At 42.6% G+C, this 14042-nt stretch overlaps 1 protein-coding gene across 8 annotated transcripts in view; it reads left to right on the plus strand.

Annotated features, from left to right (window-relative positions):
- Positions 1–726: 726 nt before the first annotated feature.
- SH3RF3 (SH3 domain containing ring finger 3) overlaps positions 727–14042 on the plus strand; it is a 468317-nt gene continuing 455001 nt past the window's right edge. For 3 of the 8 annotated variants that reach the window (XM_083174030.1, XM_083174029.1, XM_083174025.1), the window contains exon 1: positions 731–1885. In XM_083174030.1, coding sequence (XP_083030156.1) covers positions 1307–1885 — 579 coding nt within the window. In that variant the 5' untranslated portion in view covers positions 731–1306. Of the gene's footprint in view, positions 1886–14042 lie in introns of all 8 variants that reach the window. The other 5 variants (XM_083174022.1, XM_083174023.1, XM_083174028.1 and 2 more) reach the window with 4 other exon arrangements.

Raw genomic sequence — 14042 nt, forward strand, 5'->3', positions numbered from 1 at the left:
GCCTCCATCGTTGGAATCCGGAGGGGTAAATATTAAAAAATGGGTGAAGTGTGTGCAATGTGAGCCCACCAGGGACTCAGGGGCACATGTTAGCTGCTCACTTTGCACCCATTGTAAATACGCCACTGCGTCTAGTGTGTACCCAGCATTACTACTTATAGTAATGGTACATCTATAGCCACTGGTGGGATGGAGGGACTAGATAGAGTGGGCTCTGTTTTGATACTTGCCCACTAACCCCCCCTTACAAGTCAGTTTCTCCAGCCTGCCAGGAGGGAGGTGTTAATGATCAGACTGACCACATCCCCCTCCTGATCTGCTCCTGGTTGTGTCGTACAGCAGTACCATAAATACCATTTTTTATTTTATTTTTTGGAAAAGAGGTAGGGCCATGCCATCCTCCATTACCACACACTGCCCATCATCTGAGCCTGGCTACCAGGCCATGCTGCCTAAATTCCTGTCTATAGTAGTGGGTGGAACCGTGGAATAAAGGGTTAAACAAAAAGTTAGGCTACAGTATGCAAAAAAAGAAAAAAAAAATATCTTAACCCATATCTATTCTGCTAGTGTAAGCCTAGACTAATTCTTCCTTGTGTCCAGAAGAAAAACATCTGGCATCCTGGATTAATATTAGGCATGCCAATAGCTCCTTGCCCATGCTGCCAGCCGGGCACACACACTCCCTCCCTCACTCACACTGGAAAAGGAGGAGTGAGCTCCTCCTTTCCTGAGAGGGAGGCTGGGGATGATGATCAGGTTACAGAGCTGGCTATGGAGCAGCCAGGCAGCAAGCTGCAGACTGCAATAGCAGCAGAGGGGGTGAGGGACAGGTCACACTCCTTTCTTCTCCAGCAGCACATGCGGCTGCCCTGCTGCTGATCCCTGGCACCAAGGCACTGACAGCTCGCTGATCCCGGTGCCCAAGTTGCACTTCTAGGATACTGAATGACTCCATAGTGCTCTTGGCACCGCTATGACAGCTGCGTTTGCGAGAAGTCTGATGAAAGGTCTCTTGCTGCCTGTTGGTATGTGGTGACATCTCTCATCGGTCTTCTAACCTGCACATGAACTTGGTGTACATCCTACCGGGACTTATTGCATGCTGCCTGGGGAATGAGCAGTGAGGATCCCTGACACGCAGATTACGCAGCTGGAGAAGGCAACTTCCCAGACCCATGTGAAGGATCCCTGCTCCTATTGGTATTACAGCGCTAGCTAGCACTGTGCCCAGCTGCTAGTGCCGGATGGACCACTCTCCTGCTTAGCTTCCCTGCTCGGTGTGTCACCCCCTCGGCTGGTCTAGATGCTCCTCGGGGCATCCTGGCTGTGCACCTCTAAGGGACCACAGAAATCATCCAAGGGGGAGGAAGAGGAGAGGAGACGGGAGAGGAGAGGAAGGAGGGAAGGGGGCAGCGGTGGCGGTGGCGGCGGTGGAGGAGAGATGGACGAGTCCTCGCTGCTTGACCTGCTGGAGTGCTCCGTGTGCCTGGAGAGACTGGACACTACTGCCCGGGTGCTACCGTGCCAGCACACCTTCTGCCGCCGCTGCCTGCAGAGCATTGTGAGCTCCAGGAATGAGCTGCGTTGCCCGGAGTGCCGCATCCTGGTGGAGTGTGGGGTGGATGATCTGCCGGCCAACATACTGCTGGTCAGGCTACTGGACGGCATCCGGCAGAGACCCAGGAGCAGCCCCAGCGGCAGCCCCACCGCAAGCGGGCACCACACTAGTAGCAACAACAGCAACAACCACAGCAGCAACTGTAACAGCCCGGGATGCTCTGCAACGGGGGGCACCTCTGCCAGGCACCCCCACAGCGCTGCCTACACCCCGACCCTGAGGGACCTAGCTGCTGCCAGCCAGAATGCCCTGCTACTAGCCAAGGTATGTGCCATGGGCTCACACTAACGCCGTGACTTATGGGTGCCACCTGTTCTACTGATGCCATGCCAGGCAGCCGGTACCCTGTACTGTGTAGAGTGGGGGAGGGACCCAGGCAGCGCAGCCAGCTCCTGCTATTTATAAATGCTGCATTAGACAATAGCCTACACGTGAGTAATGCCATGTACTGCCATTCTGGCCAGGGGTATAGCAGAGACCACCCTGCCGGGCCATTTATAACCCGCATTGCCCTTACCCTGCTGGCTCCTGATCTCATGGCTATGCACAATATAATATATACTCTATTTTTAACCAGTTTGAGTAATTAGCTAAGTATTAGATTCCAATGCAGAGTTGAGTCTTGAACTTGCACTACAATATGGACTTACCATATCTTAGTAATGATCCTCTGGAAGTGTAGAGGTTAACACTCCATGGCAGCTTGAATTATAGTTGCATGCTTATATTCTCAGGGTAGTATGAGTCACCAGCTATTGTGGTACTACAAGTCCCAAACTGACCTATCAGGCTGAGAAATGTAGTTGCACAATAGTTGGAGAGCTACAAGCCTGCATAAGGAAGGAACACCTTTTCCACCTTACTTTCTCCCCAGTGACATGAGTAGTCATCTCTAGCTGCTAAGCACATTCCACACATCACTGCAGCACATACTGTATGTCTTTATGGAAATACAGAGAATGCATGCCCTTCATCCTCAGAGAGCCATTCCTCATTAATATCTCTTTTATGATCTCTGAAAAACACATCTGTCAGGTTAGGATTACCTTGCCTAATGATAACATGCTCATCATTAAAATATGTTTGTTTTACCAAGCCTATCAATTTCAATCTGTGAATTGTTTTTGGTAATATTTGAGGCTCAGTGAAGCCCATCTTGGTTTGTTCTGACAAAGTTTGTGACAACTGCTGAAAGTCTATGACTAGGTCCAAAAATGTTTTGGTTAATTGATAAGGGAAATATATGAACATATGTCATTTACTGCATAACCTCTTTTAAATAATGTGGCAAAATAGGAGCGTTCGAAGCAGTGTTGAATTTACATATGGAATTTTAGTGTGATGCATTTTATGTAGAACATCATGAATAATGTTTGTTTGGTTCTTTAGGAGACAAATAAATGTTGATTGGGAAGGTATTTAACAAAGAATGAGAAATAAGAGGCTAACCAATCAGCTTCTGGCTCTCATCTTACAGGCGGTGTTTGAAATATGACCATGAGAAGCTTATTGGTGCTTCATCTTTCTCTATGCTTAAAAGGCACATTTATTTTTCTACTAAATAAATAAACAGTTTTCAGTTTTTGTGATGATATTTTCTTTGTTTACTTACGGTTAAGTGGGTGTCATGTTTTGAAATATTTGTCTAATTCCTTAAGGTGTAATCTATTTTCTTAACATTCATTATTTGTGATTAGTCACAACATATAGTATAGTATTTTCATATTTTGCAGGCAGGTATATCTTTGTGTAGCTGTATTGACATTTATTGTTGAATGGCATATAGCTGACTAGTTGACTTCATTTTCCATTGTCTGATGTCATAAAAAAATATTGCATGCTGTTAGAAATTTGCAGTTACAATGTTAATGGGTCTGAACTTAGCACTCAGTGTTTTTTAAGTAAAATATACATGTATCAGTATCATGGCAAATGTTAAATACCATCAGTCCTACTGATTCCAAAGTGTACTTCATGCAAATCATTGATGTTATGCTGTTGTAACCTCAATGTTGATTTTGTTATGCTTGGAAATCAAATACCAGGTTAAATTGTGTCTCATTTTTACTTGCTCAATTCAACCATACTATGGATTCTCATTTTTGGTTAACAGGTCCACACATATTGTTCTCTTGTGTTGAAGCCAAGTGTATGAGTACATGAGAGCGTGGAAGAGCATAAAACATTCTATTTGCCTCATTCTGCTCGCTCCCACACACTCCGACACAACTGCGTACTACTTCTACGTGTGTGTAGCCTCAAGCATCATTGTTTACGGTTGTCAGCTGTGCTTGCGGTCACATTGTTTGTTGGTAGAGTATTTAACAGACTATGGGTTGATTACAGTCTACAGTTCATGTAATAGATATACCTCACTTGGGTGTGCAGTCATGGCCTGATATATGAACGAGGCCGAAAATATGACCGAATACCCATGGGTGGTAAATGTATCTTATAAAATGACTCCTGTTATAGGATAATAGGATGGAACACATACAGAATTGGGTGAAAATAAAGTTCAGAACAGGCTGTTAAATTCAAATAATTGATTAATGTGTGTGGGTGTGCCTGTCAGTGAGGCAGGGCTGTGCTGCTGTCAGTGAGGCAGGGCTGTGCTGCTGTCAGTGAGGCAGGGCTGTGCTGTTGTCAGTGAGGCAGGGATATATGCAGAGATGAATTTAGGGCTCAAGTTTTCCCTAGGCAAAATATCATTATACGCCCTCTCTATTGCAAATGCCTTTAGCCTCAGCATTCATGGCATATAAGCATAACTGCAGAGCCGAAGGGTGTGACTCCCAGAGACAATGGAGTCTCCTCCCTCTGGGCTCCAATCCCTGAAGGGGCACCTGCATAGACAGCAGCACCTGTGTAATTCACAGCAGGATAAAAGAGTGTTAGGGTGTGTGTATGGGGGGGGGGGGTCAGACACTTAGAAGAGGCAGATTTAGGGTTAGGCTGTTGGGGGAAGGATTAGGGTTAAGCTGCAGGGAGGGTTAGGATTACCTCTATTCAGATGCCAGCATCTGTAATCTGACCACTGGCATCCCCGCCACTGTATAGACATCATCATAGTGTCACTTTGGCTCAGGCTCTGCACCCTCGTCCCAAAGCTGTAGCCTCCCAGATAGCAAATAGGCTGGTATGCCCAAATTCTTCCGCACCCAATGAATGCAAAACGCCACCTACAACCTCTTCAGTGTGGGGAGAGCTTAGCCTGCTGTGCCGCTCCAAGAAGGTGGCATCCCTAAGCATGTGCCTCACGTGCCTAGTGGGAAATTCGCCACCTGATGTATGTGCTACGTCTCTGAGAGTATTGTCTCTATGGGCCAGATGTACTAAGCTTAAAAAGTAATAAAATGGAGACTGTTAACCACCAACCAATCAGCTCCTACCTGCCATGTTACAGGCCGGGTTTGAAAAATGACAGGTAGCGGCTGACTGGTTGGTTGTTTATCACTCTCCATTTTATCACTTCTCAAGGCTTTAGTACAACTCACCCTGAGAGTGTAAAGGTGGCCATACATCAGAAAGATATTGTACCCAATCATACAATCTCAATTGATTGTAAAGCTGGCCATACATCAGAAAGATATTGTACCCAATCATACAATCTCAATTGATTGTAAGATGGATTGTATGCAGATTGTGTGCACATCTTGTGTACAAAATCATACAATCAATCATAAGATGGATTGTATGACTGATTGTATGATGGATTGTATGCAGATTGTGTGCACATCTTGTGTACAAAATCATGCAGCAGATGGATTGTATGACTGATCATATGATCGATTGTGTGTAGATTGTGTGTCCAAAAACCACCAAGGACTGCTGGGGATTTCAAGGGAAATTGTACACAATCATGAGTGCAATCGATCTTAAGATCGATCTTTCTGATGTATGGCCAGCTTTAGATGGATTGTATGCAGATTGTGTGCACATCTTGTGTACACAAATCATACAATCAATCATCAGATGGATTGTATGACTGATTGTATGATGGATTGTATGCAGATTGTGTGCACATCTTGCATACACAATCATATAGCAGATGGATTGTATGACTGATTGTTAAGCTGGCCATACATCAGAAAGATCGATCTTAAGATCGATTGCGCTCATGATTGTGTACAATTTCCCTTGAAATCCCCGGCAGTCCTTGGTGGTTTTTGGACACACAATCTACACACAATCGATCATACAATCAATTATACAATCCATCTACTGCATGATTGTGTACACAAGATGTGCACACAATCTGCATACAATCCATCTTACAATCAGTCATACAATCCATCTGCTGATTGATTGTATGATTATGTACATAAGATGTGCACACAATCTGCATACAATCCATCTTACAATCAGTTGAGATTGTATGATTGGGTACAATATCTTTCTGATGTATGGCCACCTTAAGATGGATTGTGTGTAGATTGTGTGTCCAAAAACCACCAAGGACTGCCGGGGATTTCAAGGGAAATTGTACACAATCATGAGCGCAATCGATCTTAAGATCAATCTTTCTGATGTATGGCCAGCTTTACAGTTGTTTGCAGTTTAGTTACAGATGGTAGTGTGACTTTTGAAAGTAGCTCAGACATTTGGTTAAGCTGGGAAGTGTCCGTTAATTGGGAAATAATGCACGGTCATTTGACCTAATGTGTACAATGATGTTAGTAAGTTTTTTGTCATTACACCAATAAATAATGCTGTCTTGTGCTTAATATACAGTGGGTTTGTAGAGAAATCCCTGTTTTGTTATTTATGTTCTCTATTTTTAGTACATTACATTACACTTCACCCTTATCATGGGCATCCTGCCTATCTGAAGTCAGTATATTATGTTAAAATACAATATTCTGTATCAGGTAAAACTATATAGTATACAGTATGTTTTATTGGACTCTTACTTTTCTCCCAAATCAAAAGGTCCATACACACTGAGTCTGTTTTTACAAGTGTGTATGCAGAGCGATGATGGGGAAAATCGCTGGTCTGAAAAACGCCTGGCCAATGATGATGTGGGAGCGCACATCAGCGCTCATCGCTCATGGCTTCCCCATACACACTGGGCAGCTTTCGAGCTGAAAGCATCTCAGTTGAGTAAACTGAGCGGCTCTCAGTTGAAAGTCACTCAGCCAAGCCAATCAACTCCTGCCTGATATTTTTCAAACACAGTCTGTGACATGGCAGGTAGGAGCTGATTGGCTGGATGTTTATCACTCTCCATTTTATCACTTTTGAAGTTTAGTGCATCTGGCCCCCAGTGTGTATGGGCCTTTAGTTTATTGCATTTCTGATAACATCGAATCAAAACACAGGGTTGTGGCTGATTTCCATCATTTGTGTCAATTTATGAGCGCACCGAAAGCTAAATTTAGGAACCAAGGCTGGCATCATTACCAGTGTGGTGGCTCCACTTCCTGTCCCAAATAAAGGGGGAAGTTGAGTTGCTGCTGCCAAAATGCAGTGACCCAGAGCTGCTGCTACTCATAGGCATTGTAAAAAATAAAATAAAATCACATGGTATACAGAAAAAAGAGCATTCCTTCAATAAATGACAAAAATGTAAAAATGAGTTTGGTTAATCTGGGACCTCCAATATACACTAACCGGGTGATTGGTTGCCTATTGGGGGCTTCACCTTTGCATGCACACAAGGAAAATATGCCCTTTCCTCTATGTTCAGGGCCGACGCCACCACTAGGCAGCTTTAGGCATTGGAGTGCTGAAGTTGGAGCAGGGACCCTGATGGATGGGACGGAGGTGAGCAGTGTAACCCCCCCCACCCCCCCAGGGAGGGAGCGACCCGGCAGCAGTAGCAGCCCGGCACCCCCGTCTCCTGTCCCCTGTCGCGGCCGCATCAACCCCCCCCCGGTCCCGTGGAGCGGGTGAGCCTGGGGTGCACCGGTGCCCTGCACGGTCCTGTCTATGTTATGCTATATACAACAATCATCTCACAGAACAAAATGGAATCTTTCATCTGCCCCAGCTGTATCCTTGCTGCAGAGAGCAATTTCTCTGTATGACCTCTATTGATTTCCATAAACTTATCAGGGATGTATGTGATGATGAAGTTGTATTTTATGAATGTTAGAGTACAGTTGTTTGCAATGAATAATAACTGGGATCAATATCGCCTCAATGCCAATAACTGCTTTGCTTATCATGTTATCTGGTGTGGGTCTTGCTGACACTTAAGGCTCATACAAATGGGGTGATTTTGCCTAGCTTACACACTCAATTTTTTTTTTTTTACTTCTGCTATATCTATCTATCTATCTATCTATCTATCTATCTATCTATCTATCTATCTATCTATCTATCTATATCTATATATCTATTGTCCGTTTCTGTGTCTTGAAAACACTACCATCTGTTGGCAGCAAGTGAAACTACATCTCTTTTTCTCTCACACATGCACAAACACAGAGGCAATCACAAGGTAGCAGACTAGCTTTCAAAGCATTTGCTTCGAGCGGGCTTACTAGTATTGTATATATAAAGGCAACCTCTGTGCTGGTGGGATCTTCATCCTGTACTGTGCATTTTTATACAGTATATATTAAACTGTGTTGAAAAGAACTGGACCAGGTGAGTTCTTTTTTGTAGCAGCTGTATCATACATTTACAGCACCATTCAGGGAACAAGGGACTTCTTCTTTCTAAAAAGGAGTTGTTCGGACATTAAACACATTTGATTGTAATAAATGTTTGTGTTTTCATTAACTAACAAAAATACTCAAAACATCTCTTAAGCTCTGTATACACAGATTAATATATTGTTCAGCAATATATTGCTCAATGTTCCCTTTTTCATCAGCGACCAGAGATGGTCGCTAATAAAAAGAGACACTGCTGGTGGAAGTCGCACAGGGAAAGAACTGGTTTCCGTGGGAAGCCTCTGGTTGCAGGAGCAGGCTCCTGCGAGTAGCGACCACCCCATGGGCTGGTCGCGGGAGCGCACTCCCGGGACAGCATTCCTGTACACATGGGAATATGGTCGCTCAGCGACCATATCCCCTGCGATAATGGCTGAAATCGCACCGTGTGTACGGGGCTTTACATGGGAGCAAGTGCATATGTTACATTCAGCAATAGTGTTCCAATCAGAATTGTACTTTGCTTTTGTTTATATTGCTCATTCATTCATGTGTTTATTATTTATTAACAGTTTGTTATATAGTGCAGCAAATTCCGTTATGTTTTACAATTGGAAGCAGTGATAACATGAAACAAAACAGCAGTGGGAAAAACAAGACTGAGAAATAACAGGCCGTCTAAAGGCCCATACAGACTGGGCGACTTCGAGCTGAAAGCCGCTCAAAACTTCGTAAAGATGTAACTGCTCACATCTATTGCATTGGAAAATAAATATGATTCATACAAATATAACTTAATAAGAAAATGGAATACTACATTGACAGCCATAAAGAGAATAAAGAGAATTAGATGTTTACGATTCAGGAGTTTCATTTTCAAAGCATAGATAGAGATAATGTGAAAAGGACTAAATCTACTGCTGTTTTGCAGCAGTGTATGGCCATCCGATTGCTCTTGAGCCACTTGCGATGTATCGTATGCGGCCTTTTCACATACAATGTTTCACATGCGACCCTGTTTGAATCCAGAGATTATATGTGCAGCACATGTGATCTCTGTAACTGATCCGAGCGTGGGGCCGCACATCGGATCGGATGTCAGAACACATCGGATTTGGACAGTTTTCATCCGATTCTTTCACCCAATCCATTGGAATTGGATGAAAAGAGGCCAAATCGGACCTGTGTATGAGGGCCTTAAGTTAATTCACTGAGGTATCACAAGACCCATACATGCGCTTTTACATTTGGGGGTTATTTTTAAAGTTTGGAAAGTGATATAATTGTTCCAGAGAATGTACCAACCAATCAACTCCTTTTTTAAACACTGCCTGTTTTTCTGAGATGGTCCGCAATGGGCGAATGGCACTTGGCTGGCATGAACGGAGACAGCAGGGTCCAAATTTTCAAAGTGCTGGTCCAGAACAGCATGGAACAAATGGTGGCTCCATTTGTTCCGCACTGTTCTAGACCAGCACTTTGAAAATTTGGACCCTGTAGTCTCCGTTCATGCCAGTGAAGTGCCATTCGCCTATGGCGGACCATCCCGGACGGACTGCTGATCCATCCTAACAGGGTAACCACCTATGCCAAGCTGGGTATTTCACCGGAACTGTACACACCAACAGGCACCGTGCATCTACTGCCTGATCTTATTCCAACTGAGTTTTGGGGATTACTTAGGCCCAAATGAGACTCCATCCACATTGCATTTGAGATCTTGCTCAGGCAATAGAGAAATGCAGCATTTACGTGCCTGTATAAACCCATACATTTTCTATACATTGTTTTTATGTCTATTTGAGCTCAAATTGTATGTTATTTCTTAAATTGTGTACATTTTACATGTTCATGAGTCATTCCTTCAGTGAGTCATTCCTTCCCAATAATAATGGGACAGTCCAGTTCATTGGTTACCGCCCCGCTGTCTCACTCGCGAGTTGGGAAGCCTGTGATCACTACGCAGAGCAGTTGGTGATCACAGATGCATAGATGCCTTGTGAATGCACACAGCATCTGTGGGTAGGGGAGCTGTCCAGTTGCTCAGGGTGCACTGAACACGGCCATTATTGAATGCAGAATTACATTGTTGCGTGAACTTATGTAAGTGTGGTCCACTGCTCATCAGTCATAATATATGTCTACAGTGGTGGGTAAATAAGGCACAAACAAACACCTTAAATTGAAATATTTTTTCACCTTATTTGGCATCTATTTTACATAAAAAAATGCGGATGGATTGTTTGGTTCATATAACCTGTGTTGTCAAATAGCCAGATGAACAACATCCAGAATTAGACTACTGCAGTCCGAGAACAGTATGTAGATCTGAGCAGCCTGGAATCAAAAGATTGCATCAGTAAGAAAACCCAGAGCTCTTGCTGAAAGGGCAGTGTGGATAATTCATCAAATATCTCTTCTTCTTGTAGCCAGACTATGCAGACTCTCCAGGCTACTACAGTTGATTGCAGCTCAGCATTTTCCTAGGAGGAAATTGAGTTGAATAGACAATCCCCTTTGGAAAATGTATTTAAAGATCTAGGTCAGTTTGAAGCCCTTCATCGTTGGGCGTAAGGGTTAAAGCAAATCATTAGTCTTTCTGACAGATACAGATGCAGCAGATCAAATGTGATAAAAGCAAGACAGTATATCTTGGTATATACTTGACTGTGTGGTGCAACGTGCAAGTGTGTAAGGTACCTATAAGGTATATAAGGACCTAATGATTATACTTCTCAAAAAGAAAGTTTTTCTATTGCTGTTTCGCATGTGGATTGATAAACTTTTTCAGACCACTTTCTCAATACAGATATTGCTATTACTTGCCAGGCCAGCGCAGGTCGCCCATCTGCCCTCAGGTACTGGCATTACTAGGCCTGGGTTTGGTCTTCTAGTTGCAGTTAATTTGTATTTAAATATAATAATTATCCATAGTTGCCTACTTTTGAAAATCAGTTTCAGGGAGATTATAGATGGTAATAGAACTTTGACCAGTGCCCCATTGAGGGGGCGTGTCATGTTCCACCCAAAGGGCGTGTCTAGTTCCATATATGGAGAGATTGTGAAATGAGATTGTCAAAGAGGCATCTAGAAACGTGAGTGTGTACTGCTACATCTGATTGAAATCTTTTAAAATTACATATCCAAATGTAGGTGAGCCCAAAAGCAGTTAGTAAGAGCTACTATACTTGGTAAAGTGCTGGAAAATGTCACTGATGCTTCAATGTAAATGTATCTATCTCTCATTCCTTTTCCCCCCAAAAAATGTAACAGTGTAATGTGGACTAGGTGAAATGAGGGAGATTGCTAGACTAATGAGGGAGATAGAGAGATTGCTGCTATTTAAGGGAGTCTCCTGCAGAATGCAGGAGGGTAGGCAACTATGTAATTATCTTTAAACACTTTTAATCCTGGAATTGAACAGTGTAGATATATATAGTGGGGTCACTCACCAACGTTCACTCAACATTATTTTTATTAAGATTAGTGCTCCGTGGTGAAAAAAATGCTTTTATTATAATAAAAAGCCATTTATTATTGTGCATCACCAGGCCCACTGTGACATTCTGCAGGCCTAGGTGCTAGATTAGAGGGAGCATGGTCACACCCTCTTGTTAAAACATGTAGTAAAAATAACATGCGCACTGAGGAAGGGAACATAACTCCTCCTCCATGGACATCCTGGGCCTCCAATGGACTCCCCAGGCAATCCCGGACGTGGGTTCTTAGTACTTCCCCACAACTGTCGGCAATCCTGGCTATTATCATCCTGGAACAGGTGCTTGACAAATAGGAAAAAAATGGAATTAGGGCTCTTGCTGAGGCCTCGATCTTATTAAGATGTTTCTTATGATGTGAAGACTAGTAATGCACGGCTGACCATGCAATAAGTTCACTTCTAGTAAATGGTAATGAATATGTCATGCTTACCGTAATATTACTTTGTCTTTGTTACCATGTTTACGATATTGATTACTGTGGTTAGTAAATTCTGAGAGCTTCATTGAAGTTATGGATTGACCCGAGTTCACGAATATAACTTCCCTTCAATGTAAGTTACTTTCGCAGAATACACACTGCCAAAGTAAATAGTATCTGGCGTTGAACGGGAAGTTTGTACAAGGAAGACATTAGCTGCCTGCATGCTATTCATCAGTAGTAATGTAGCCAGGGTCTTCCCAGCTTTGGAGGCAATGAACTTCATTTATTTTTATAAATAACAGGCTTCACACAAATCCTATTTAATTGTGTTTAAATCGTCGTTTCTGGATGTTTGGATAAATAAATAGAGGAGTGGATGAAAGGAAAGGGACAATGTGAAAGAATAAATACTGGAGATGTGGAAAGGTCCAATACAAATGAACTGTTTTGTGGCTTTAATTGTTCGGACTCAGGAATCCTGATACATGGGTAGTTTTCCCTGCGTGCCGTATCTGACTGTGCATGTCCCTGATGTGCCTACAACTCTATTTGCAGCGGACTCAGTGTACATTTTTGTGGTTATCCAGTTGCTTAAATCTGCCTAGTGGCTCATGAGCTTTTTTAACGGGACCATGTGATACATTTGTACCAGCTACAAGGTAATAATGTCATATGTAAATGCTAAGCAGAAAAATAATTGTTGTTAGTGCTCATCAAAACTACAAATCAATGTGTAACTAGCAAAGAGAAAGAAGGAAGAATTAACTTTTTTTTAAAGATTTTAGATTTAAAGGTTTGGAATCATTGCTGATATTGTCTATGACAGTGGTTCCCATACTCTGTGCCATGGCACCCTGGGTTGCCTCGGGACACTTGCAGGGGTGCTTTGGATTGGTGGTCCAGGGCCAATTCAAAACCAGTACTGGTGGCTGCCAATCATAAAACATGTAGACAATCAGAAATACAACTGTACACCATCACACATAACTGACCCTAGGGATGACATATAAAGCTAATTAAAACATTTTTCTGTGCTAGCTGTCACATTATACTTTTGACAATAAGTCTCCATCTTGAAAAGCCTAAGGGCTAAGAATTTTTTACTATGTGCTTATACAAGTTATACTACATCCAATACCATGTCCAGGGCCAAACTGCAAGATTTACTATTCTCTGGTTTAACTGATTTAACTGCATCCAATGGATGATAGTTTACAAAGTCACAAAACAAGCGCAGTTTATATGAAAACACTCTGCATCCTGTATCTAACGCCAAAAGGATTAAGAATTCAAAATCTTTCTTTGGCAATTCATAGTAACCGACAGGAGAGAAAAAGATTTTCTACAGTACATCAGATAAACGATTTCCCTATTTGCTATTTATCCCAGTTTTTATTGTTCAATTACCATTTAGCCCAGAAAATATAGTGGGTGTGAATAACGGGTATCTTTGAGCTTTTTCCCACCTTTTAGACTATTCAATTACGGGCTGTTTTTTGCACTCACAAAGTTTTTTAATTTTCGTGCATAAACATTCGTTTTCACTTTTTTTGGGGGGCAAAAAAAACTAATTTTATTTTTTGCAAATGCCAGAGTGCCATGCCTAATTTGGAGGTTTTGTTTGCTACAGGTAAGGCACCTGGCCAGTGGAGTCGTTTATCTGTGAGTGCTTTTGAAACAAATGTATTTACAGTATGTATGTATATGTATGTTAGCAGTAATGTGTGCATAGTGCACCTGCAAACCCACCATGGTTTTGTACGAATCCCCATTCACCTTAAAAAACAAATGGAGAAAAGTATTTTTTGCCTTATTGAATGATACTACCCCCACAGATTCCATGATAAGTTCACTATCCTATGTTAAGACTGCTGGCTTGGGGAACATTAAATACT

The sequence above is a fragment of the Crinia signifera genome, chromosome 2, assembly GCF_055691185.1.
Source record: "Crinia signifera chromosome 2, ASM5569118v1, whole genome shotgun sequence".
In the NCBI taxonomy this organism is placed as follows: Eukaryota; Metazoa; Chordata; class Amphibia; order Anura; family Myobatrachidae; genus Crinia; species Crinia signifera.